The sequence below is a fragment of the Engystomops pustulosus genome, chromosome 1 (genome assembly GCF_040894005.1).
Source record: "Engystomops pustulosus chromosome 1, aEngPut4.maternal, whole genome shotgun sequence".
In the NCBI taxonomy this organism is placed as follows: Eukaryota; Metazoa; Chordata; class Amphibia; order Anura; family Leptodactylidae; genus Engystomops; species Engystomops pustulosus.
The window spans coordinates 216,208,887-216,235,635 of NC_092411.1; the positions used below are offsets into that span (position 1 = coordinate 216,208,887).

The 26,749-nt window shown below is 41.8% G+C and overlaps 1 protein-coding gene across 3 annotated transcripts in view; it reads right to left on the bottom strand.

Moving 5' to 3' along the window:
• ANKRD50 (ankyrin repeat domain containing 50) overlaps positions 1-24,985 on the bottom strand; it is a 38,869-nt gene extending 13,884 nt beyond the window's left edge. The window contains exons 1-4 of one of the 3 annotated variants that reach the window (XM_072119381.1): positions 24,765-24,985; positions 22,789-22,885; positions 20,561-21,393; positions 8,381-8,610 (exon numbers count right to left, since the gene is read on the bottom strand). In XM_072119381.1, the coding sequence (XP_071975482.1) occupies positions 8,381-8,610; positions 20,561-21,036 (706 nt within the window). In that variant the 5' untranslated portion in view covers positions 21,037-21,393; positions 22,789-22,885; positions 24,765-24,985. Of the gene's footprint in view, positions 1-8,380; positions 8,611-20,560; positions 21,394-22,788; positions 22,886-24,764 lie in introns of those variants that run through there. The other 2 variants (XM_072119380.1, XM_072119382.1) reach the window with 2 other exon arrangements.
• Positions 24,986-26,749: the final 1,764 nt, after the last annotated feature.

Consider the following 26,749-nt stretch of genomic DNA (forward strand, 5'->3'; position numbering starts at 1 on the left):
TACAGACAACCCATATTTACAGACTGACCTCTCTGTCCACTAAAGCTTTAATTTGGGCCCAGGCTGCAATAATCAGCCGTAAAGTGTTTGTAATGAAGCTTTATTGATAATCCTTGGTCCAATTACAGCACAAAAATGTTGAAAATCCAATTGTCACTTGGACAAAAGACATTTTACAAACAACAAATCATGTTGGTAACCCGGGATCTGCCTGTATATGCCACAATGCTCCATCCCTTTCATTAACCATTAGCCTCTAGAACTTTTGTGGTTATAAGCTAAAGGGAAAAGAGCTAGGAGACGAGGAGGCGGAATATTGTCGCCGTATCAATATAAAGCAGTTACCAGGGCAGATTCAATTAAAATTTATGAAACAAAAAGGTATTGAAAGAAGGACTTCTTTTGTCCACAATAAAATGGACACTTCAACAGACCAAAATGTAGTCAAAAAGGTCTTTTGATCTTCTTCGGCGTGTTATGGCTACTGCCCGGGGCCTTCATTATCTACTGTATAAAGTCTCAAGATCGGTGGCTGCAAGACATCGACAGGTGCATCACCCAGTTAATGGAAGTCATGTCTGCAGTTATGGCACAAGGCACTATTTAATGCTTTGCTCCATTGCTCATCAGTGAGGGACTGGGGTTTTGGCCTTTTATTGATCAGAAGTCACATATTTATAAAATTCTCCATATTTATCATTCACAAAAACAAACAAAATTCCTGGAAAGCTCATTGAACTACTGAATATGTGACTATTTTCTACCCATGCTTCGTTTCCACAGTATGAAACATAATCTTACAAAAGGATCAAGCAGTTGGTCGCTTAAATAGAAACCCCCTTCCATAACAGTCCACTCCAAACCCCAGGAGGACACAAGGCACACACTACATAGGTTAATGTGTAAGCGTCTTATCACATGCAGAGCATTAGAGGGTTTCACTGTTGTGTAGCGCAGCACGTTTTTTCTGAAGAGAAAGTCGCACCTGGCCTGCGAAGAGCACAGGTAAACGTTATTACGAGAGAATATGAGGAAAACAGCAAAGACTTGCACCTGGCACAACACCTGCTGCGCATAAGACTTCTCCCTGTTACCATGACAACCATCGCAAAACCCAAATTTATCCATGTGACTAACTAGTATGGCATTGCAACCGAAAACCCTTCTAGACAATCCGGTTGGATTAGATTCCACAATGTTATATTTAACAAGTTCAAAAATAAACATGATGGAATAAATTAGGAAGCGCATTCCCGAGGCTATGCTCACACGTCCATACACATAGCTCTGCAAGCATACCCAGCTTTCATCATTCCCACATACAATTATTAGGAAAGCTTTGAGTACAGAACTCTGCACCTCTTCCCCTTGCTTAGATGTTATTTAGAGTCCATCTTTTGCTGGGGCCGCACAAAACCTCGACGGGGTTACGGCAGTGAGTCCTAACTATATAATCTGTCCAAGACACAGATCAGGTGTCATTGCAGCTCCCTCAGTGTGTCTCACAATTGCTGCACTGGTGATTATGGGCCATGAACAACACTTGGTCCAATGGACATATTGTCATGCTGCTCAACTTTTGAGGACATCTACCACCAGAATGAAGGATTGTAAACCAAGGACACTGACATACTGGCCTGTGCCCACTCTGGCAGGATCTGCTATTCTTTTAGCTTCTTATTCCCTGGTTTTTACAACAAAAAAAATGTATGCAAATGAGCTTGAGGAGCTCCAGGGTCCATAGGTTTAAAGCCTTTTATTCTTAAAAACAAGGGCATAAGAAGCTTAATGAAAATCGGATCCTGCCAGAGGGAGCACACATCAGTATGTCCGTGTGCTTGGTTTACAATCATTGATCCTGGCGGTAGATGTCCGTTAAGGGGCCACATTTGTAACCAGCATCCTGGACGCACCAACAACCACAGCACAGCACAAAATGCTACCATAGAAATTATACAGGGCACAGTACAGCAATAACTACCACCCAAGAAATACTACATTTAGATCAGACAACAATATACTGGAAACTCCCAGAGCAGACAAATACCGATACTGAAGAAACCCAGATCAGACAATAATATTGAAGAAGCCCAGAGAAGACAATACTGGAGACCTCCAGTGTATAATAATAATAATAATGGAGACCCCAGAGGAGACAAAATATATATATCCTCTCCTTTTCTGGCTCTTCTCCTCCCTGCACCGCACCTTCTTCTATCCTCCATGTGCCGTTCTGCTCTGTTTTCAGTGTTGGATATATGTGGCAGCATCATGACACAGAGCAGAACTGCGCTTGGAGCAGGAGAGGACCCGGGTACAGTACAGCTGACAAGTATTTAGCACACCTGGGCCCTCTCCTGTGGGTGCTCTGGTCTGGGTCCTGTTCCCGACGCATACAACCAGTATCAGGAATTAGGACACAGAGTGGAGCAGCAGAAGAGGACCAGGGAGCATCGAGAACATCTCAGCCGCACTTACTACTACCCAATGAATACTTCCATCTATAATTTAACATTAGTTATGGAAGCGTTCATTAGACGCTAACTATCAGCAGGACCTGACTGTTGGCATACCTTGTGCACCCCAGATCCCCCTTTTAGTAGAGATGAATGTGTGCTGCACTTCCCATTTACCTGCCTGTGAGTGTTCAAAAACCCCCTCCCCATTCTTCAAATCTAGGTTACCCGTTTCCCTGTGAGATGGCCTGTGGTGAGCGGAGCAGAGGTAGAAGGACTATTACCTACTGAGCAAGAGTAAAGATATGACCTTGTGCAGAGGAACAAAAAAATCCACACACACGGCTGTGATCAACCCCTCCTGACATGATAATTGTATCTGCTTTGAGTTAGAATTTCTTGAGCAGCTCTTCTTATAGCTTTGTATTGTACTGTTCCTCCTCAAAAGTAGGTGTCACCGTTCGCTTGTCAAGGAGATGGGGTCACTACGTAACATAAAAATTCTGTTCTCAAAGTGCTGTAATGTGGGCGCTGTAATCATTTCTGAATATACACAACAATGGAGAAGACAAGTTCTCCTAACACGATGGGAGTAGTCTCTAGAGGCAAACAATGACAGAGCAGCTCCGCTAAGGCCTCTCTTCCAGCTCCTCCTTTTAGGTTATGTTTCCAAGGTTTTTTATTATTATGTGGCTGCTGTGAAAATGAAGTAATTTCTTGTAGATGTTCTCTGTGAGATTTATGAATATCAAGAAAGAGTCATTTGGGTTCAGGAAGTATCCACTTATTTTTGGATGATTTGCAGAAAGTCATAGTCCTGCTGCAATGCTGCACAGTCTGTCCAGGACCTCAGGCTGTGACTGTACTCACCTGACACCACTCGTTTCCATATAAAAAGAAACGGCATATAGGGAAAGGGAAATAATGTACTAGATGAGCACCTCAGTTATTGCCAGCTATAATACAGTGATCACTAGAATACAGAGCATATTACCTGACCCCCATATTAATAGGACCCTTTCAATAAAAAGAATCAGAAAGAGGTCCCCTATGTAAAGAAACTATTTGAGTGTATCTGGTGGATGGTATCAGGGCCAGATAGTGTGCCACACCATGTATGTCACACAGAAGCACAAATTTGCAAGTAAATGGAGTTTACAGAAGCCATTTGCACAAAATAAAACAGAGAACATTTTATCAGAGCCTGTCAGGTCAAAATATAAAATTTTACCACTTTATGGAAAGGGGATGGGAGAAATCCAGTTTCCCCAATTCAATTTTTCAAATTAAGACATACCCAATTTTCTGCTCCCAAGGCACCGGTAGTATCAGAGATGGGTCATTTGTGGCTCATACGCACCTATCAAGTGTCAGGTTTGTCGCTTCTCTTTTAAATTAAGGCCACAAACATATGAGATTTACTGATAAAAAAAAATTGTTTAAAATATTTTCCAATGTCGTGAAAATGATCAAGAGAGTCATATTTTTATGACACAAGTCAAAATGAGAGGTTGCAGAGGAAGCGTCACTTCAGACACACCCATCTTTAGTTCTATAGCATCTAGAAACAAGGTCATATTTAAGATAAGGGTCATCTTTCAGATCACTTTTGGTTCTGTGATCTAGAGAGCCACAGAGGCAGGAAGTTAAGAAAAAAAAAAAAAAAAAGAGAATTGGATTTTTATCTGCAGTTCACATTCCAAACTATGTTTTTAGCTGCCTGTATCTTAGGTTCTGTAGCTCAAACTACAGAACCACAAGCCTAAAGCGATTTGAAAGATGACATTCTTATCTTTAATACAATACCAAAGGAATATTTGTAGGTACTACAGAACCAAAGAAGGGATGTCTGAAATGACACTATGTAGACAGCCTATAAACATCTCGGGCAATTATGACTCTTCTCTGCTCAATTTCACATGACTGGAGGTGATCTTTTTAAACGGGGAGATTTTTGTCATAAGAGGGTCCTAGTAGTTAAATCTGGTGACAGTTTCCCTTTAAGGTTGAATATTCTTAAATGGCTCCTAGAATATCAGATTACAGGAATCACCGTAAAACAGCTCCAAGGAATAAGAAACATAATGTTATAGGAGAAGAAAGCCACACTACAACACATAGTGACAACATTTTATCATACCTAGAACATTATAATATAAAAAGCATAAACACATAATAGTGGCATTCCGACTTGCTACAAATCTGTTAGACGACCGGTTAAGTGTTACCCATGCCAACAGGTGAAACCTCTCACGTGTTCTTGGCAAACCGCATTATGACCTAGAGAGGGTGTCCATGATTAAATAAAATTTGGCAAAGGCAGACCAAAGCACAACTGTACTTGGGGGAAAAAATAAAGATACAATCTAAAATGCATTATTTAACGCTGCGGTGAACTTTGGTACAGAGGATCAATATGTGCAGGGCGATTACACCTATAAGAGTTATCTAATGCCAAGTTAACAGCTGTTTCTCATCAGCTCAGAGCCTTTTGTCTCCGCTTTCTTGGAAGGAGCGGGACATTAATCATTAGGAGCATTCCATCCAGCTAACCCTTTCCTCTTCATTTCTTGGAATCCTAAACAGCGGCTCATCCTGTATCCAATGTGAAAACCCGATCCCCCAACAATTAGTGGCGACTTCGGAGCAGCCGTCTGTCCTTGATAAATATCCATTACTGTCAATAGGACTCTTCAGTAGACAAAACGCAATTAGAATTTGCAGATCTAACCTGTGAATAACCATTGCAAGCAATTACACAGCCAAGCCAGAATGTAACTTCAGGGGACAGCAGCCCATTACTCAGCGGCCTCCTTCCTCTTCTCATGTCAAACAATCGTTAGTTTTATCAAGACGGCCATCAGTTGTAGGATTTCTCTAAAAACCTTAACTTTAAAGAGGACCCTTGACAGATAATTCCTCAAATCCTAGCGCTTACTACCTGGCTCATAGGTCAGAAACCATGAAACCCTCCATTGTAGCTGATGCTGGAAGTAAAGATCCCCTACTATTCATGTACATGGGAGACAACAGAAATCCTGCATATTTACCGCATGCCATCTAATTCTTTGCCGATAGTAACGTATGTATTGTATATTGGACAACATGTGTAGAGCAGCTGCAGAACCAGGCATAGCCCATAGACAGTTGTGGCGTAGTTTACAGAATATATAAATTATAATTAATGAAGTTCTCACATACAACATGTTTCTTAGGCCACCCCTGCACAAGGTGTAGGTAAGGAGTATCTATCTTCCCTTAATAACCAGTACATTCAACCTACATCCCTATAGTTATGTTTGTTGCTTCATTCACACATGGTTGGGCCTGAGACTTTTTCCTACTGGAAGAACAAGGACCCTGCAACTCCCATAGACTCCAATAGAGAGGCCTAGGCAGCTGTCTCTCCATCGCACTTTATGGAAAATGCTAGAACATTGTAACTTAACTGCAGAAGTCATTTCTGTTCAGCACCTGTCGTAATCCAAATAGCTCTTTATTTTTTAACGCCCATAATCACAAATCAAAAACATAATCCCGATACAGTTCCAGTAGGTGGAATATAGTCCCTCCAAAGTGTTTCTAAACGCTCTATGTGTTCTTAATTATGGCATTAAGAACTATATGGATTACAATGGGTGCAAGATTGTATGTACTTCTGCAGTAAAAATTCTCGTCTATGAGCCCATTGTTTCTCCTGCCCGAGGTGAGCCGTTGTGATCTTATTGTTAGAAAATGGTAAGGCGAGTCCCCAGATTCGTATTCTTCCCAAGTCAGAAGGTGTGGGAACCATCCATGACTGGAGGATGTTACTAGGGCTATTGTAAGAGTCTAGCCCTGATCTCATAGTTAGAGATGGTCAGCTCCATGTGCTGCAGAGAACATTTTGCTTTGCAAATACTTCCTGAGAACCCCCACCCCCAGAATCTCTTCACACAGGATGCTCAGGGCTGTGTCCATAATAAAACAGCTGTCCCAATACACTAATAGCCGTCATCATCTGCCAGTAAAAGAGGCCACATTATCCAGTTAACTGTAAAATGCAAATAGAAGCATGTAGGGGCAGTAGTTACACCCAGTCCTAAATAATTACAACCACATGCACCTACGTTTTACATGCATTGCTAATCGTCTCAGCAATGTCTATCCTATCACTTTCCACTGGAAGCTCCTAAACGACCAGTTCTGAATCATTCACAGACAAAGAATAGGAACAGAACAAAGACTAAAAAATCTGCATCATCATCAAATAAGCGGTCCTACTATTCACAGGGAGACATCACCCCTACTACATTAGAATAGTTGCGCTCCACTATCACAAAAGGGTTAACACCAATGCAATTGCTGATCCTTTACTATTAAAGCGTGAATGGCGTATGAATATATAGTACCCACATATTTTCCACGCCATTTCCCCATTTATTCAACACACTGGGGTAAACAGAAAAAAATCCATCAATATATTTATGACACATTTATCTTACATTGGTTCAAAAATTAACTAAAATATCTCGTTTTTAAGATTCTTCTTTGACTAATATGACAAAATGGACAGGCCCTCATAACAGGGGCATCCACCTAAACCTAGGCAAATACACAGACAATTTTTAAACATTATTTTAGTGATGTGCAGTCAGTGACTTTAAAGGACATCTACCACCAGCAATAAGGTTTTTAAACCAAGCACTCAGACATTCTGGTGTGCGCCTCCTCTGTTAGGACCTGTTTTTCTTTTAGCTTCTTGTGCCGTTGTTTTTACTAAAAAAAAAAGTTTTAAAAGATTACGCAAATGAGCCTGAGGGGCTCCAGGCTCAATAAATGACAATGGAGTCTGGAGCACCTCAGGTTGATTTGCATAATTTTTAGAACTTTTTAAAACAATGGCTTAAAAAGCTAAAAAAAAGAACAGATTCTGACACACCAGCATGTATGTGTGCTTGGTTTACAAACCTTAATCCTGGTGGTAGATTTCCTCTAAGAGGATAGTAACAGCATTCAACTGACCACTGGAGTTTCTGTTCCAGAAAGTCCAAGGAAGCAGCTGCTAATGGATGAAGAAGCCCATGGCCTCTGTATTATTATATATGAATAAATGGCCATTTATATGATTGAGCTGGAGTCAGTCAGAGCAAGTGCCAATGCCTCCTTTTGTAATGTGACAACCTCTTTACCTTAATTTTGACTCCTACAAAGTACTGTTTTATCTAAAATACAACAAAAACTTCAAGATTTAAAATATTCACAATGAAGTGGATTTGATCCTATGCACCTCCTTCCCATCAGTGAGGTAGCTATGTGAATTTACTATGCACATGGAAGCTTTATGCCTACGTTCAGCACTTTCATTCCCTCACATAATAGCCAAGTGAACTTTGGCCACCAACGAGAGCAACCAGCAAAAGCGCAGCCTCAGGCCATTTCATAAATAGCAAAGGGGTCTTTCACTGAACTCTGGGGCCGCTTTGTTAAACTTACATAGTTAACATAGCTATGCAAAACCCATAAATTTTCTTGTTCCTTACAGGCCGGGACTTCAATAAAACAAGTGATGTTAATAGCTATTAAAGAAAGAAAAGGCTGACAAGATTAAAAAATGAAAGGCCACAATAAAACGTGTGACCGATTTACTGGAATTTCTCTTAAAGGAACTTTACCACACACATAAAAGCAAGCCCTGAGAAATTCTGGCTAGTGGGATGCAAGGGGAGGGGTTTTTGAGCCCTTTTATTTCTAATTATAAATGGGTATTAACATATACAAGAATTGTTTCCTCCTTCAATCCATATATTAGTGATAAGGCAGCAAGTTGTCACCATTTGTGGTAAGACCTGAAAGCTGAAGAACGAAACAAGACAAATATGGCTACTGTGTTCCACAGCTTTAGAAGGGATCTACAGATGGTTTATTGTGACATTAACACATACCTGTAAACATTTTAGTGACTGTTCTACTCTGTTTTCTGGCTGAACATATAAGTAGTAGCCATGGTGGAAAGAACTCATGGTGTGTTGCTAGAAGATCAGCTATGGTTCCAGATAAGCCAGATGGTCGGTGCTCCCCTTCTGTAACATTACATCCTTCATCCACTGAATCCACCACCAGAAGAAGACTTTGAGGAGGAGCATTCAAGGCCAAAAGAGGGAGAAGAATGCACCTGCGAACAGAAGGAACATTATTATATTCCAACCCCCACTTCTTAGTTCATAATGTCCACAGCCTAACCTATATCTTCTACCAGCAAAAAACAAAACCAAATAAATCATCTGTGGTTTTAGAACAGGTCTCCTGCTCAGCAGGTTCTTTTACCTGAGGGTGTCTTTCAGATCTCAGAGTAAAATGAGGAATCACATATCAGTAGCAAAACCCTAGCTCAAAGTCAGCTTACATGCCATGAGGACCATGGATTTTACTCTCTGTAGTAAATCTCAGAAGTTTGGTGATAAATTCAACAGCATTTCGTACAAGTAATAACTTTATTCCAGAAATTTCCACAAGGTGGATTTAAACAAACATATATTAACAGACAAAGCAAGTCTATATAGTACTAAATTACCATACTCTCTAGGGAAAGAAGCACTAGAACTTTTCCAAAGCGGCTACCGATCTAATCCCAAAGAAAATGCATTCATATTCTGCCTAATGTCCAATTGCATGAACATGACTAAAAGGGAGAATAAAGTTGTTGGGGTACTTTGGCCAGTAACTACTAATGTATGGGTACCCTTTGTACATTATATTGGGATTCAGTAACCATAAACATCTGATATCTGGTGTGACTTCGTCACCAAGTTCTTGAAAAACAAAAGTTCATAAGCAGAAAACTGAGCAAACCATAAACTAAACTGCTGTTAAACAGGATAAGGGACGCATTTTACCATAAAGAGTAGCCTGTAGTCTAGAGGTAACATCCATCACTGATGAAGAAGAATTGAAGTCACAAGTGCCTGCTGGACCTTCCCAAGACACTGCAGGGTCCCAACACTTTTGCTGAAGTCTTTCTTGTTTTGCAATCTGATATCAAAGAGCTATCCATTACATTTAGTTCTCATGCTCTAGCAGCTCTTTATCAGTGATATTTTATTGAAGTATCTACACTGGAGTAGGAATAAGTGAACAATTCAGCATCTAGACACTACATCATGTCTAACTGCTGTTATACTTCGGACTTCACACTAAAAATACCCAGGCCTCACGGCAGCTTATCTCCTTTATTTGGCTACCGAACATATTACAGCAGCATCTTGGGATAAGCCTGGTCTTGACTTCTCAGAAGTCAAAAGGAGGTTAGATTGGTATATAGTCAACAAAAAAAAAAAAAAAAAAACACCTCAGTTTTCAATGACAAACATGGCACATGTTTGGTCATTTGTTCAATGTGGTAGTACTATGCCCAATCCTCCCACAGCCTCTCTCCTATCAGTACTGACCTGGTTACATTACAGTGTCTCTCCACATAAAAGTTACCACTTTCTCCCCCTCCTCTATAATTGGGTATTCTTCATCTACAAGGGCTCTCCTGCCTTCTCTGCTCAGAATGAGCTCAGGATACTAGTTTGGTTTTTGTACATTATCTTTTCTCTTATGTACCATTGTTTTGGTGCTCAATAATACATCCCAAAAAAATATGTTTTCCAAGAGACAGATTGCATTACTTGTGCAGGAACCACACAGGGACCTCTTTCCGTGGGTGACCATTTGGAGTTATCATAGTAGAAAGTATTGGAGGGACATCATAGTCAGACAGCCTTAGCAATTTACTGAAATTTTCCAAAGCCCATGTACATGTCTAGGACAGAATGTTTAGAGCCAAATGGCCACCATATATCCAGATAATCCAAGCAACCAGTGGAAATTTCCAGCCTGGGATATGAGTGCAGTGTATACATAGGAACAGGAAACCTCCCGCTGAACTGTATACAAAAACATTCAAAGCACAAAGGTCGAGAAAAGCGCCCGCTTCTCAAAGCCATTCTTGTTACCGACGCATATCATATACAGGTTACTATGGCTAAATCTGCATCAATACTAAACCACACTGTGAGATGCACAAAGTGGAGACAAAACGGCGCTGCCATAGTGAAAGGGGCCTTGTTTTCATGCCGAGCTTTACAGAATCTGAAAGATTCACAAGGACTGTAGATGTGACTTGCTTTTATCTCTGCAATTCATTAATTCCAGTTTACGGGAACAATAATATGACCTTGAGACAGTCATAAGCGTAAAGATGATGTGGGATCATTAATAACCAAGGGACGGATAGAAGAAGCGCATCCCAACACTACTCCCCAAGTTAAATAAAATATGCTTTTATTCAATGGATCTGAAACACAACATTTGCATTATTCTTTAAAGAGGTTACCCCATAAAAGTTTCTCAAGTACAAGATATTAATAGGGTCATCTATATTGTGTTTAACCTGGTAAACTTTCTTGGCCCTACGCAGGAGTCACGTGAGCCACAGGACTCTGGTGACATCCTGTGTTCTTATGGATCAAGGGGGCAATGCTCACACTCCTCCCATATCAGTGTTAGAGATGTGCATCCTGGCGGGTCACATGATCCAGGCTCCCGTGGACTGCAGAGAAAGTTTACCAGGGGGAAACATAATATGGGCAATTTCATTAGGGCATTTTACTTAGGCTGGTAAACGTATAAGTGACCAAAACCTTAAAAATAATTACCAAAATATAAAACACATTTTTATATAAAAAAAACTGTGGCACCTGGTGTTCATTGTGTTTCACAATGTGAATAAAGATAATTTTTAACCCTTGACATTACAATTTTAGCTTTATTGCCGTTTTAGCTCCAATCACTCAGTTATGGTCAGTGTAAAATTCCAGAGCGTGCGCAGGGACTCTCTAAGCAGACACTTCATGATCCCTGTAGTGCTGTGAGATACAGTGTGCTGACAATGTGCTTTGATTATTAGGGTACAAGGTATATCTACACTTCTGATTTAGCTTCTGAACATTCTACTAGTATCCGACACATAGAGAGAGGAGACAGATCAAAAACGAGATGATGAGATCCATGAAATGCATATTACACGTGACACTCTCCAGCTCTTGCTACATCTCAGCTATACACACTGTTAGATATGATGTGCCTCCCCCCCCCCAAAAAAAAAACATATCTGCTTGTAGCTCACAATGTGGTGTATTGTTGTTTGCCGGCAGGAAGTCAGTGTGTATCAGTGTGAGCTCTGTCCTGTAATGGAGGGGGATGGGCTAGAGGCAGAGAGCAGAGAACAGCTCAGCTCCACAGTGTCAGATAGAAAAACAATATGGCTGCCGACTCTAAAGTCAGAAGATAAGGGGTCGGAAACCAGTGGTAACTGAAATTGCAAGGACTGATGGAGACAGGTTGGATTTATATCTGTGAAATGCTGTATTTTGGTTTATAAAATTGAATTAGAGAATGTATTATTTTGTGACATGTAACATTTAAGAAACTTGTCTACGTGGGAACACATCTATAGGAGAAACCTCAAGAAAGGCATCAGTAGGAACTTACTGGCTACCCTAACTACCACACACAGGGCTAGCCAATGACCAGACATTGGAAAGACAGTGGGGGGGGGGGGGGGGGACACATTCAGCAAAATAAAGATCTTCATCAAGTCCAAAGCAATGCAATCAATAGATCTCCTGTTATTTACAGGTAGAAAACCAAGAGACTCACATTAAGATGCAACCCGCCAGGCACTCTGTTTATCTTGGTCAGAAGCCAAGAGAAATATCCTGTTCCTGTCTCCTCCACATACTTAATGTTTGGAAGATGACATATGCCAGGCATGTCCTATTTCTATTTTTGATGTAAAATGATACCTTACAATTGGAAATAGCATTAACCAATGATAATGACACATCCCTGGTTGTATCCAAGCTCTGCCACATAATATCATGGCTTGTGCAGGCTCATAAAAGAGACTTGAGCTGTGGCTCTGATGGGCTTTTTCCCACCTCTGCTGTGTTCACACCATGCTTCAAGAAAATTTTCTAGCTGTCCAGTTGAACTGTAGACAAGTATTTCTTTTATTAGTATATTGTAGAAAAATACACAGTGACAATAAAAATCGCCACCGCGTTTCAAGCTACAAACTCGCTCTTAATCATGGCCATCAAACTTGCCAACTTTTATGTCCATATGTAGGGATGACATTCCCAACAATGGTGACTTAAATCGCCATAAAATTTCTGGTGTGATAGGGGTGTGCCTGAAACACATTTGCATTATACTTTAAGGATGTTAAACGACTATTCTTATATGACTGTAAACATCACAGCATTGATCATTTTTATGTGTCTGATTGATTGTGACACTTATATAATGCAATGTACAGTACAGACCAAAAGTTTGGCATCAAAACTATGAATTAACACATGTGGAATTATAAACTTCACAAAAAAGGGTGAAACAACTGAAAATATGTCTTATATTCTAGTTTCTTCAAAGTAGCTACCTTTTGCTTTGATTACTGCTTTGCACACTCTTGGCATTCTCTCTCTGAGCTTCAAGTGGTAAGCACCTGAAAAGGATGCCTAGCACTTGTTGGCCGTTTTGCCTTCACTCTGTGGTCCAGCTTACCCCCAAACTATCATGATTGAGTTTAGGTCTGGTGACTGAAGGTTCATTTGAAGTAGCACCTCATCACTCTCCTTGGTCAAATAACCCTTACATGGTCAAACTAAACGCAAACCGGATGGAATAGCATGCCCTCCTCCCCCCACCATTACACCTGCTCCTCCATGCTTCACAGTGAGAACCATGGATGTAGTGTCCATTCATTCACCTTTTCTGCCTTGCACAAAGACACGGTGGTTGGAACCAAAGATCTCAAATTTGGACTCATCAGAGCAAAGTGCAAATTCCCACTGGTGTAATGTCCATTCCTTGTGTTCCTTAGCCCAAACAAGTCTCTTCTGCTTGTTGCCTGTCCTTAGCAGTGGTTTCCTAGCAGCTATTTTACCATGAAGGCTGCTGACAACTCCTCTTGTTGTAGAGATGTGTCTGCTGCTAGAACTCTGTGTGGCATTGACCTGTTCTCTAATCTGAGCTGCTGTTATCCTGCGATTTCTGAGTCTGGTGACCAACAGAAGTGTCTGTTAGTCTTCCTTTCCTGGGGTGGTCTACATGTGAGCCAGTTTCTTTGTAGAACTTGATGGTTTTTGAAACTGCACTTGGGGACTTTCAAAGTTTTCCCAATTTTTCACACTGACTGACCTTTATGATGGCCACTCATTTTTTTTTACTTAGAATTTGTATTTTGGCTAGAAAAAAACAGCTAACAGTCTATTCAGAAGAACTATCATTTGTGTATCCACCCGACTTCTGCACAACACAACTGATGGTCCCAACCCCATTTATAAGGCAGGAAACCCCCACTTATTAAACCTGTGATGTGAAAACCTTGGAGAATGCCAAGAGTGTGCAAAGCAGGAATCAAAGCAAAAGGTGGCTACTTTGTAGAACCTAGAACCGCGATGGGGAACCTATGGCACGGGTGCCAGAGGGGGCACTCGGAACACTCTCTGTGGGCACCCAGGTCCTCACCCCAGCACAGAGTTTCCAGACAGGACTCAAAACCTTCTCCTGCAGTCCCTGGCCATCCAGGATGCGCTGTGATCAGGGCTATTTTAAAGCTACACATCCTTAACTGCCTGGACTACCGGAGGTACAGACAAGGCTGCATTATTATTGGAGCTCCCCCAATGATAACCTGAATTTCTCCTCTTTCTTGCAACTGTTTTAGTGTCCTCAGGACACTGATACAATTAAAAGCAGTGACAAAACAGGTAGCAACATGTTACCACGTCAATTGCCATGTTTGCACTTTGCATTTAAATAAGTAGGTTTGGTTCTAGTCTGGGCACTCAGTCTCTAAAAGGTTCACCATCACTGACCTATAATATAAGACATTGTCAGTTGTTTCAAACTTTTTTGTTAACTATATAATTCAACAAGTGTTAATTCTCATTTTGATGCCTTCAGTGTGAATCTACAATTGTTATAGTCATAAAAAATACAGAAAACTCCTTGAATTAGTGTGTCCAAACTTTTGGTCTGTCCTGTATGTGATATTTATAATCTATACTATAACAATACAATTCTAATGGATCATTGTTGGTAGATATAGATATTGTTCTGATGTAGTAATTTAAGCATCTTGCAATCTACGTGTCCATATATTGTTACTTTTAGGAAACACCCCCCTTCACACCGGAAATTTGATGGCGATTAGGTCACCATTGGTGGGAGTGTCTTCCCTACATATGGACATAAAAGATAGTGTGTTTGATAGCCATGATTAAGAGAGAGTTTGTAGCTTGAAACGCGTTGGCGATTTTTATTGTCACTGTGTATTTTTCTACAATATACTAATAAAAGAAATACTTGTCTACAGCTCAGCTGGACCGTTGGAAAATGTTCTTCAAGATTGCTCTACCCTTGCAGAAGGGAGGTCCGCTTTTATGGACATCAAGGTTGTTTACGGCGAGCTGGATCACAAACTTCTATATACTGCATTCACGTACAAGATAGGGTCTGTAGGTTTGTGCTTAAGTTGAATTTGTATACAAGTCGGAACTGTATATTTTATCATTGTAACCCAAAACAGATTTTTTTTTAGGGCCTCTGTGACAACTGGATTTTAAAAATGTTTAGTTGTCATAAGAACCAGGATTAACAATAAAGCTTATTTGCAGACACCTTTGATAACTATTATAGCTGTGTATTTTAGCCTAAGGATAAAGTACAGGAATTTAACAATATCCAGAAGAACGTTAGTAACTAGGAGTAATCTGTAAGTCGGGTGTTCTTAAGTAGGGGACCGCCTGTAATTTAAAAATACAAAAAAAGGACACAAAGCTTATGCCACAAAAAAAAAGGGGTTTTCATAAAGATTTTCCCGTACATGGCAAGGATTAAATTCTTAATGCTGCAGCTTTTTTTTTTGTTAGTTTCGAGCTCCCATTTTTATTTTCCACAATTATTTTTTCTGTATGTCGCACACCATTTAAATGCAAATTCCAAATGTAGCACAATCGACAAAACATCAGTAGGGTCATTTGGTTACAGGTTGTGATTTATGGATTTCAGCACGTAAAATTTTTTTCTTAACATACAGTAGTAACATAGTAGTAGTAGTAACATACAGAGACAAAGTACTTGCCTCTATTTACCTTGGTGACCTCTAATACAGCTCCCCATTTCACATGCCATATTCATCACTGGCCAACCACAGCTGTGGCTAATAGCTAGAGGCGTCAAACGAAAGTGGAGATGTCCAAGACATGGTTGTGCAACATGTATGTCAATATCGCCTAATGCAATGGGCTGCGAGGAGGAGCTTCCCGTGAGCACTCATGCGTTTACAATGAAACACACTTTCATTGTTACATGAAAAACAAGTGCTCCTTGTTCCCCATCCAATGCATTTAAGTATAAAACGCATGTGCAATCCGGCCAAGCTCCTCCCGGCAGCCTTTGAATTGCGTTACAGCCTCAGGCCGTGTTTATCTGCATTATAAAAAAACCCAGAACAAAATAAAAAGATGTGTACACCACTCAGACATCTTACAGCAGTACAACAAGGAATGAAATACTACAATAAGTGCCAAATATAAAGGAGGCTCATAGAGTAGCTGGGTTTCCATTTCCTTCATCGTAAAGTGTCAATTAGGATTGTGCTGACCCCTTCCTTTCCCGGGCTGGCTCCTGACCTGAAGATTACATTAGCCATCCAGTACCCCAAGAGAGACTATTACAGCTCATAAAAGCTGCAGGCGTACATAACAAACTAAGTTATAAAACAGAAGCTCAAATTCATTATCCGTGTCCTAAATGCAACTTTATAAGTACAATGACTCAGCAAAACCTCTGGAATTGGCACCTTGTATCTCCTCGCTGCAAGGTGTCCATTCCACCTCTGTACGCGGGCACTGCCATAGATTTGTTGAAATATCAATTCTAAACGACTAAAACCTACCACCTGCATCCAAGTCCCGGGGGGTATCCACCATACTTCACACTGCATCTCTTCTTGTTCTCATTATGTACCACTTGCTAAATATCCAGTCTAAGCTTTGCCATTTCTTTGATAAAACATGAGAGGTTGTGTCATGTATGTACCAGAAGAGTGTAAGCAGGACATGTTTCAACTGGAACAGGTTTAGGGAGGAGAAACCATGCTTATTAGGGGAATGGGTAAACTAAAATTACAAAGACAGTTTATAAACTTGGGGCTTAGAATGGACAGTACTATAATCTCTCCAAAGATCTTTTTATACCCCGGCCTGTGATCAGGAAAAGTAGTATCCTTTACGCCTAGAGGAGAGGCAGTTCTACCATCACCATAGACAGGGTCATCCTCTACACCTAGAGGGGTCCTCAATGGACCACTGGCATCTATAAGGCAACAAATCACCCCAAAAATATAGTATATGTAGCATACCAAATACGCTATCCAGAAATAACTTTTCAGTTTCCACTAATTTGTGTATTTTTATGCAAATGAGCTTGGTGCACCAGGGGGTGACCACTTGCCTCCCTCTTTTTAACGGCCTGTTGGCAACATATTGTAGAGAAAAGAGAAAACTTAAATATTATTTTTCCCAATTTAGGTGTTCTGGATAAATTCTACTTTGTATGCAGTCGGTGCAGCACGATGTGTCCTTACTGCTACTCCTGCCTGGACCGCTTCCCTCTCTGTCCAATAACCAGGGGATTTTGTCTAGTAACAAAAATGGATAATCTTGGATAACGGCATAATGGGTAGAAACATGTATGTATATCATATATATTTATATTTTTTTTAATTAAAGTATATTGATTATAACACTTGATGGGGAGTATCTGAAGAAATAGGGCATAAAAACTAGAATGTAGCAGCCACAGCAGTGTACAGAGAAGCTCATTTGCATAAAAAGAAAGAGTACCATAAAAAGAGAATTTTCTCAAAAATGACTGGGAAAAACTAAAAGCAGCCAGTCAAGTCAAAAGTTGCCATCCACAATCTGCTGACTGTCAAGAGTCCAATGAGCACTTCCATTAGTGATGTAACATAACAGATGGAAGTACTCATTGGTGCAGGAGGCCGAGTAACGATAAGTGCAGTTTAGATGTTCTCACTGCTCCCGGGTCCTCTCCTGGTGCTCCACTGTGTCCCCTGATCCCTGACACTGCTCGGGGTCAGGACCCAGAGCACAGCGCCGCAGGCGAGGACCCAGGAGTGGTAAATACTTCTCAGCTATTCTGTACTTCTCCCACGTCCACTCCTGCTCCAGCCACGGTTCTGCACCGGGTCCTGAAGCCACCATATCCAACCAGCATAGGACATGGACGAGAGAAGAGGCTGCAGTGCGGTGCAGGGAGGAGAAGGAAAGAGAGGATTTGTTTTGCCTTCTATGGGGTCTCCAGTATTTGTAGTTTTAGGTTCCATTATTATCTCTGGTTGTTGGCATATATAGGGTGCTGGTTACTGATGTGGTCCCTTAAAGTTGAGCAGTAGGACAATGTGGCCCTGGGACCAATGAATGTTGCTCACCCCTGGCTTAAATCCTTAGGTCAGGAATAGAACAGACGAAGGAAATTTTAAAATATCCTTTAAAAAGTCCACCAAAATTGTCACCGACAATACAGCCCTGCCCTGACCAAGTCCTATAATTTTTAGATCATATAGTATTAGACTAAGAATTTTCTAGTTAGAAATATAAAATGGGTGGCTTCAGGCACCATGCTCCCTGAAGTTGTATCCACTATTCATTATTCATCTCTGCACTCATAGACTACAACTAAACAGAAGAGGTTGTTTTTGTTAACGGAGAGAAGTTACTTTCCTTACAAACAAGTGAAGATTACCAGATGAGAATATCAGCCTGAAGTGATGAAGCGGATAAAACAGCAGATTACACTATGGCTGACTGCTCCAGCGACCGAGGAGACATAGTGACTGGAACACTGCTTGTCATTCATCACAGAACAAATGACCTCTAAGGAAATAGTGGGATGACAACCTGAGAGAAAGTGCCTGACCACGTTACAGGGGTTATAGGGGTTCTCCAGTGACAACCAGCTAGCCCTTATCCACACAATAGAGGCTAAGTAACCGATTGGTTGGAGTCTCAGTGATGGGACCTCCACAGATCACAAGCACAACAGTGGTCCATTGCATCTCTGTTTTACCCTAGATGAACTAAGCAACCAGTCATGCATGAGCAAGGTGCTCTATTCATGTTAATGGCAGTGACAGAGATAGTTAAGTACAACATTCATCTGGAGTACAACAGGGATACAATGAACCCCCGTTCTCATGATCTCTGGGGGTGCCATCACTGAGACCCCCACCTATCTGCAAAACTGGTTGTCACTGGTGAACCCCTTCTGTCCATAAGCATTTGGTTCACCAAAAAATCATCTCAAAAGGCATATGAAAATCAGTTTAAAATAGTTGCTTTTTTTTTACCTTAGGCGACTCACTTATGGTATGAAAGGGCATAGTCACATGTCGAGTCCCATCTTTCTTTTCTGTTTTTATTGTAAAAATAAATAATCTTATCATAGTTGTAGTTTTGTGAGCGAATGAATATAAGATAAAGCCAGCAAAAGACATGATCTTTATCTGCAGCTCATATTCCCTATGAACCGCAAACATGTGTTCAGTAAGAAGAGATTCTCATGTTTATAATGACACAAGAACCATGGCAGAACATAAGAAATCAGCATCTGAAAGGACAGTGTTTCTCCAGCCTCTCAGTCTTACCCATCTAGGGCAATACATGACCATTTTCTAATTATTTTCAATCCTTTGGGGAAGAGCTTTACTTGAAAGCCGGTAAGATTTTATGTAAAATAGAGAGTTTTAGAAATAATATATGTCATACCCTGCCTGCGAGGGCTCGTAATTTAATGGAGTAAAGTCTGGTGACAGTGTCCCTTTAAACACTTATAGGAAAGATTTCCATACATCTTCTGTCCAAGTGTATAACGGGATAGCACATAGACTGAACAGTGAAAAAATTAAAGTGATTATCCATGACTAAAAATATCTAAATTAGAACCTTCTGCAAACAGTATACAAACAAAGTTATTCTCCAAAACATCTACCACCAGAATCAAGGATAGTAAACCAAGCACACTGATCCACTCTTCTTGTTAATTCTTATGCCCTTGGTTTTACAAAAAAAAGGCTCCATATCTTTAATCGAAACCAGAGCCCCTCAGACTCATTTGTATAATTTTTAAAGCCCATTTTTGTATAAACAAGAACATAAGAAGTTAAAGGAAGAGTGGATCCTGCCAGAAGAGGCACACACCAGAATGTCAGTGTACTTGGTTTACAATTCTTCAACCTGGATAGTAGATTTCCTTTAACCCTCCTGGAGATTTAGTAATGCAGCTCCGTAGACATGGACTGGCTGCAGCGGTCATATATTGTCCACAAATGAGGACGACTGTGAGAGTGATATTGTGAGCTCCAAGAGAATAAAGAGGGGAAGAGATTGTTTTATGATTTTAGAAGGTGGATATCCACTTGGCTGTACCGTAGCACGGCGGGCACACGGCAGCACGTGGGGAGACGAGGAGGAGAAGGTGAGCACTGCTTACCCCCGCCCCTCTCCATAGGATGCACAGCGCCATATGCCGTGAAAAGATAGAACATGTCCTATCTTTTCACAGGGTAGGGAGCGGTAGCGCGTCATGGGGAACTTATATCGGCTGTATATACATCGCCAATATATACGTCCTGCATGGGGCAGTGTGAATGTAGCCTACAAGTGATATTCCAGGTTTATGATATTGATGTCCTATCCGCAGTATAGGCCATCAGTAACAGTGCAGAGAACAAAGTTGTTTGTTGGCAGTACAGTTCATATTTTAGTCGGAGTCAGACACTACACACAGAACAGATCAGTGGGGATCCCACCAATATTAGAAGTATTATGAACCTTGAAAAAAATACTTAAATTGAATCATTTTTTTCCTGGTAGATAATAGATACGTTTGCCATTGCTACTCTGACTTATTCCCCTAAGCCAGCACACACAGGTAGGTAAACACTGACAGCACACTGTACAACCACTGATATGCCAGCAATACTCTACCTCTTGAAGGCCTCGGAAGGATTTCGTTCACATTCTCCAGGCTGTAAAAGTTTTTGAACTGAAGGGTCATTTAATTTATCCTCGTATCCAGGCATCAGCCCTCCTCGACAGATCTGATCAACCATCGCCCTTATGAAGTTTCCCACACATAGGGTATCAGAGTCTTGTGCCTTGCAAAAATAGAAGGCCAAGACCTGGCGGTGCAAGCCCCTCTGTAAGCCTGCAGGTGAACTGGGCCACAGCAATTCTGTACAAAGGGCTGTTTTCCCACAGCCTGGGCCGCCCACAAAGAGTAATCCCCAGGCCGTGCCTTTGCCAGTGCTGCCTCCGTTGCTGCCCGAGTTTGCCACCAGTGATAGTTTGTTTGCTGTGCTTGCGCTGCAGCTGCTCTTCTCCTGCAGACAGTGCTGCAGCTTGTGGAAGATCCATTCCCTGCAGTAGAAAGGCTTCCCCTGCAGCAAACTCGTCTGAGCCATTCTAGCTACTGGGTGGGAATTTCAGCTCTCACACCAAACTGTGTTACTTTAGTAGAATAAACCTCGGGGCAAGAACTAGAGCTGAATTCCAGTAGTGACATATCCCAAACAAGAGCAGGGAGTGGAATGCAGGCAGAAGTCAATGGTTCCAGTATATGTCGCTGTGCAGACAGAAGCCTCTTACAATTCTCCCAGCGTCTTCCCCCATTTTACTATGGAGTAAGGTCCCCGTCCGTCCTTCTGCCTACATCCAAGTGTAACGTGCTGCAGATGCTTCACAAAGTCAAGTTCTCTCATCACTGCATCTGGATTTCATAGACATGTGCATTCTTCCTCTACCAGGAGGACACAATACATCTGGAAAAACCAAGGGGGAGAAGGGGAAGAGGCAGCCGTTAGTATGTACACGTCATAGCCAGGCAGCATCTCAATAACTTTATTTAAAAGAATACAAAGAGTTTACTTTAGAACTACAGTCACGAATCAGTAAATCCTCCTTGACCAACATTAGTATCATAGAGATCATCACATAATGGACAGACACCGCACACACGTGTATCAACACAAACAATGGCTCTGTTCACACTGTACCAGATACCAACACTTCCCTGGATAGACCCCAATGACTTACATTGGTTGTAGTCAGTAACAATTGCAGTCATAGCCATGTACAACCTCCCGTCCACTGCATTGAAGCTAATGCTGTAGCAGGCGAGTGGCAGTAGTCGGACAGATGCACCTGCCTCTAAAACTGGGGCACGGCACTGATGGGGGGCATCGCGGGGCAAAGAGAGCGATGGAGAAGAGACCCCCTAGGCCCCATCCCGAGTCAGATATATAGTTATTTTAAAGACTGGACAACCCCTTTAAAGTGGTTTTTATTAAATGAAAACTAATCCACTAATGCACAGGATGTGTGATAAGCTTTGAGGTGGTGTAGCGGGTCTATACTGCTTTCTATTAATGGAAAAAAATACATTTAAAGTGAATCTGTCACCATGAAAAAGCAGTGAAATCAGCAGGAAGCATGTTATACAGCAGATTCATATAAGGCTGCAGGAGAAGATTGAGTGTTATTTGTCAAGGAGGCGGACCTATCAGTGACTGATAAAGGGAGGTCTGCCAGTCATAGACTTCACACAGACAAAAACACAGACAAAACCTACATCAAAGGCCTGTGTTTTGTATACAGAAACATTGGCTCTGCCTTTGATAAGGTTTAGTCTACAAAACAAGCGCGCATGTATTTCTATATGCGTTTTTGCCAATGTATTTGCAACGCGTTGTAAAATGCAACTCAAATGTAACATGTGACCCTAGTCTTATTGTGCTGGTTAATATACAAGCATGGTCACAGATTCATCCACGTTTCAGGAGAAAATAGTGGTATCATAGGAGAGAGTAAATGGACACGGACCTGTTCCTTGACCCCACCAGTGTCACTCTGTCCCTCTACCCTACACTCTATCCCTTAGGTCTCATGCAGACTACTGCGTGTAATATTCAAGCCCCGAACAACGGGCTGTGAAAGGGAATAACAGAAGTCATGGGGGCTGTGAGGTAGTCACAATTTGTATGGCTAGCTCACGGCCCAAAATACGGTTATGTGCATGAGGCCTTAGAAAAATACATAGATATGTTTGGCCCAGTGTTCATGGTGGTAGTTGCTAAATTCCATTATTTTCACTGGCAAAAATGATGCAGACTACACCGCCGTTTTTGCCACTACTACTGGAAAGGAAACTTGCTTACATGCAAGTCAATGCATGGTCCTCCGTTTATTATCAGTTCGAGGTGTCCAGAACACAGCGTTGGGGTGATCTTAGCCTCATAAGTATGGTGTTGGTGTCTGTGGGGGACAAAAGCCTATTAGATACTTGGAGTAGCCAATATACCCCCTCTAGTAGCCAGAGGTTTCAACATGAGAATGTGACATGTGTCACTCCTCTTTTATCATTACTCACCAGGATATACCCAGGTTTCATATCTGGTTTAGGAGTATTCCATACAATCAGTAAAATACAGAACTGTCCACTACCTAGGGCTCACAATGAACCAGCATTCATTTATTTGTACTTCTTCCAGCTACACAGAGGCTGCTGTTCTGGGAACAGGAGTCCGAGCATCATAGTGAAATATTAGGTGAATAGTCATTTCTTCCCTGTGAAAGTGGTGAACTGTGACCATAATTGTAATACGGCTCCTTGTATCAAATATCACTATGATGCTAGGAGTCCAAAGCACTGTGTTTGGTGTGTACAATCCGGCCAGCACACAGTCTGTGATTTACAGAACAAGTATTATTGTCTTCTTTTAGCCTTTATACTATATTATGTGCATGAGGAAGGATCAAATACGTTAACAAATCAGAGAGAGTATATACATTTTTGACCACCACTTGAGCCACATTCACACAGCCGAGTGCTCACCCAAACTGGACCACAGGTGGAGAAATGATGGGGAGCGAGTACTCTTCACCCCTTCCGTCTCCATTGAAAGCCATGCAGTTGAATATAGGGCTCCATTTCCTCACACTGCACTGTAACCAAGTACCATAGACCTCTAGGGGGACCGTGATCTGGCCACACAATTACTGCCATGTGAATGGGGAGTTTCCGTTATTCAGAGAGGAAAAAAATAGCGCAACAGCTGCTTGATATTCTCCATTATAAATAACATAAGAGTGCGGAAAGCTTCCGAGCTGTACACGTAACCCTATAACCTTCACTTATACTCAGCTAAACAGCATTTGGGAAAGCTTTGGCGCAAGTGTAAAGTAGATAGAAGATTCTCACAATACGAGTGCAGTCACCGATTGCCTTATTATGGATTTGTTGTTGAAACTGGCAGGTTAAAAACAAGACTACGAATTTTACAGAAATCAGCCTTGAAAATCCCAAAGCTAGCGAGATAACAAACACATGTATCAACAGCGGGGAAAACACACCTTTACACTGAGAATTTACAAGTGACATAAAAATACACATCATGTGAACATGGACATAACCCGCACTAAAATAACCGGCACCTGTCAAACCTCCTGTATTGGAGGGTGGTCGGCCACTTCAGGGTAATGGGGTCTATGGATGCGATTTCACTGAAAACATCACTTTATAAGGGAATCTGAGCTGGGGTGTCATTTAAAGGGACTTGTCAGGTTACAGCTTCCCTTGTAAACATGCAGCTGGCATCCGGGCTGTCAGGAGCTTTCAGGGGTGTCCCAGTTATGGAAATATGTCAGTAATTCATCTCAATGCTGCTGTGAGGATGAATATTATTAAATGAGGGCAATCTTAAGACGTGGCTACTAGAAGGCACAGGAGGGCACGAGTGCCACCTGTAATAAGGGGCCAGTATAAAAGCTCTGTACATAGAGTCCATGTGATGGCACACACTGCATGCCCGCCCTGCATGGCACCACACACAGCCCATGCCAGCTGTGCCCTCATACTGCCACCAGTGCCCTGCACCCCAGGGGAAACTTCTAGCACTTATTTCCTAACTTAGAGCCAGGACCCCAGCAGAGGGTGGCACATGCCCGGGCACAGGCTGGACGTGGTGCTGCTGCTGGCCATGTCTGACCCTCCTCCTCCTCCCATCCATGTCTGGCCGAGCAGACACACGTCCACAGCACATACAATGTCGCGCAAAGCGGGGGGCGGCCGGGTGTCAGGGAGAGGCACACCCGTCCCCGGGCTCCATGCACACACACACACACGGATACTTACCAGGCAGCGGCTGCAGGGCGCTCCTCTCCCCGGGGTGCTCGCTCTTTGTTTCCCCTCTTTCTCGGGTTCACAGTCTGGCTGTGTGTGTGCAGCGGCCGCTCCTCCCAGACACTCGGGGGTCTCCGCCTACAAACAGCAGGAGGGGACGCGGCCATACAACTTGCTGGAAGCGGAGGACACTCAGCCTGTGGCCGCGCCCACCCGCTGACGTCACGGCTCCCGGCCACATTCCCGTCCCCACAGCCTGGACAGCGGCCAGCGGCTCCGCCCCGGGCATCATGGGAATTGTAGTTCTGGCCACTTTGCGGCGAACAGGCGTCACGTGACCAGGCGTCCTGGTGTAACCCGCACATGTGGAGGCTGCGCGTCACCGGAGAACCACTGAAAGGGAAAGTCAGTCCCTGTAACACTAGCTATAAAGTCTACTCCATCTGTATCTACGGTTCTATAGTATACTACATCTGTATCTACGGTCCTATAGTATACTACATCTGTATCTACGGTCCTATAGTATACTACATCTGTATCTAGCGTCCTATAGTATACTACATCTGTATCTAGCGTCCTATAGTCCACTACAACTATAGCTAGGGTCCTATAGTCTGCTACAACTATAGCTATAGTCCTATAGTCTGCTACATCTATAACTAGGTACCTATAGTCTGCTACATCTATAATTAGGGTCCTATAGTCCACTACAACTATAGCTAGGGTCCTATAGTCGAATACATCTATATTTAGGGTCCTATAGGTTACTGCATCTGTATCTAGGGTCCTATAGTCTACTACATCCATATCTAGGGTCCTATAGTCTACTACATCTATACCTAGGGTCCTATAGTCTACTGCATCTATATCTAGGGTGACAAAGTCTAATACATCTGTATCTACGGTCCTATAGTCTACTACATCTGTATCTAGGGTCCTATAATCTACTTCATCTGCATCTAGGGCCCTATAGTCCACTACAACTATAGCTATAGTCCTATAGTCTACTACATCTACAACTATAGTCCTATAGTTACTACATCTTTATCTAGGGTCCTATAGTCTGCTACATTTATAACTAGGTACCTATATTCTACTACGTCTATATTTAGGGTCCTATAGTCCACTGCATCTGTATCTACGGTTCTATAGTCTACTACATCTATAGCTAGGGTCCTATAGACTACTACATCTGTATCTAGGGTCCTATAGTTTACTACATCTATAGCTATCGTCCTATAGTCTACTACATCTATATTTAGGGTCCTATAGTCTACTACATCTGTATTTACTGTTCTATAGTCTACTACGTCTATAGCTAGGGTCCTATAGTCTACTATATCTATAACTAGGGTCCTAAAGTCTACTACATCTATAGATAGGGTCCCATAGTATACTACATCTATATCTAGGCTACTATAGTCTACTACATCTATAACTAGGGTCCCATAGTATACTACATCTATAACTAGGGTCCTATAGTCTACTACATCTATATCTAGGGTGATAGTCTAATACATCTGTATCTAGGGTCCTATAGTCTATTACGTCTGTATCTAGATTTGTATAGTCTACTACTTCTATATGTAGGGTCCTATAGTCTACTTTATCTCTATCTAGGGTGATGCAATCTACTAAATCTTTATTTAGGGGGGTAAAGTCCACTATGTCTGTATTTGGATGCTCTGACATTTTAGTAATTCTCCCACAGCACTTGTGCAACAGGTCACATTTATATTCTGGTGCAGGTTGTAGTACATTTGGATGGCCTCGCTTCAACCTGTGACTCTGTAGCTCTAGTTACACTACTATTATTCTCAGGCAAACCAGGAGTGGTAGAACACACAGAACAGGCGCAAGTCTTTATCTATATCTGTGGTGTCAAACTCATTTTCTCATTTTGTACTACATCATAATGTAGGTCCTATAGTCTACTACATCCATATCTTGGTTGGTAAAGTCTACTACATATATATCCTATAGTCTATGACATTTAT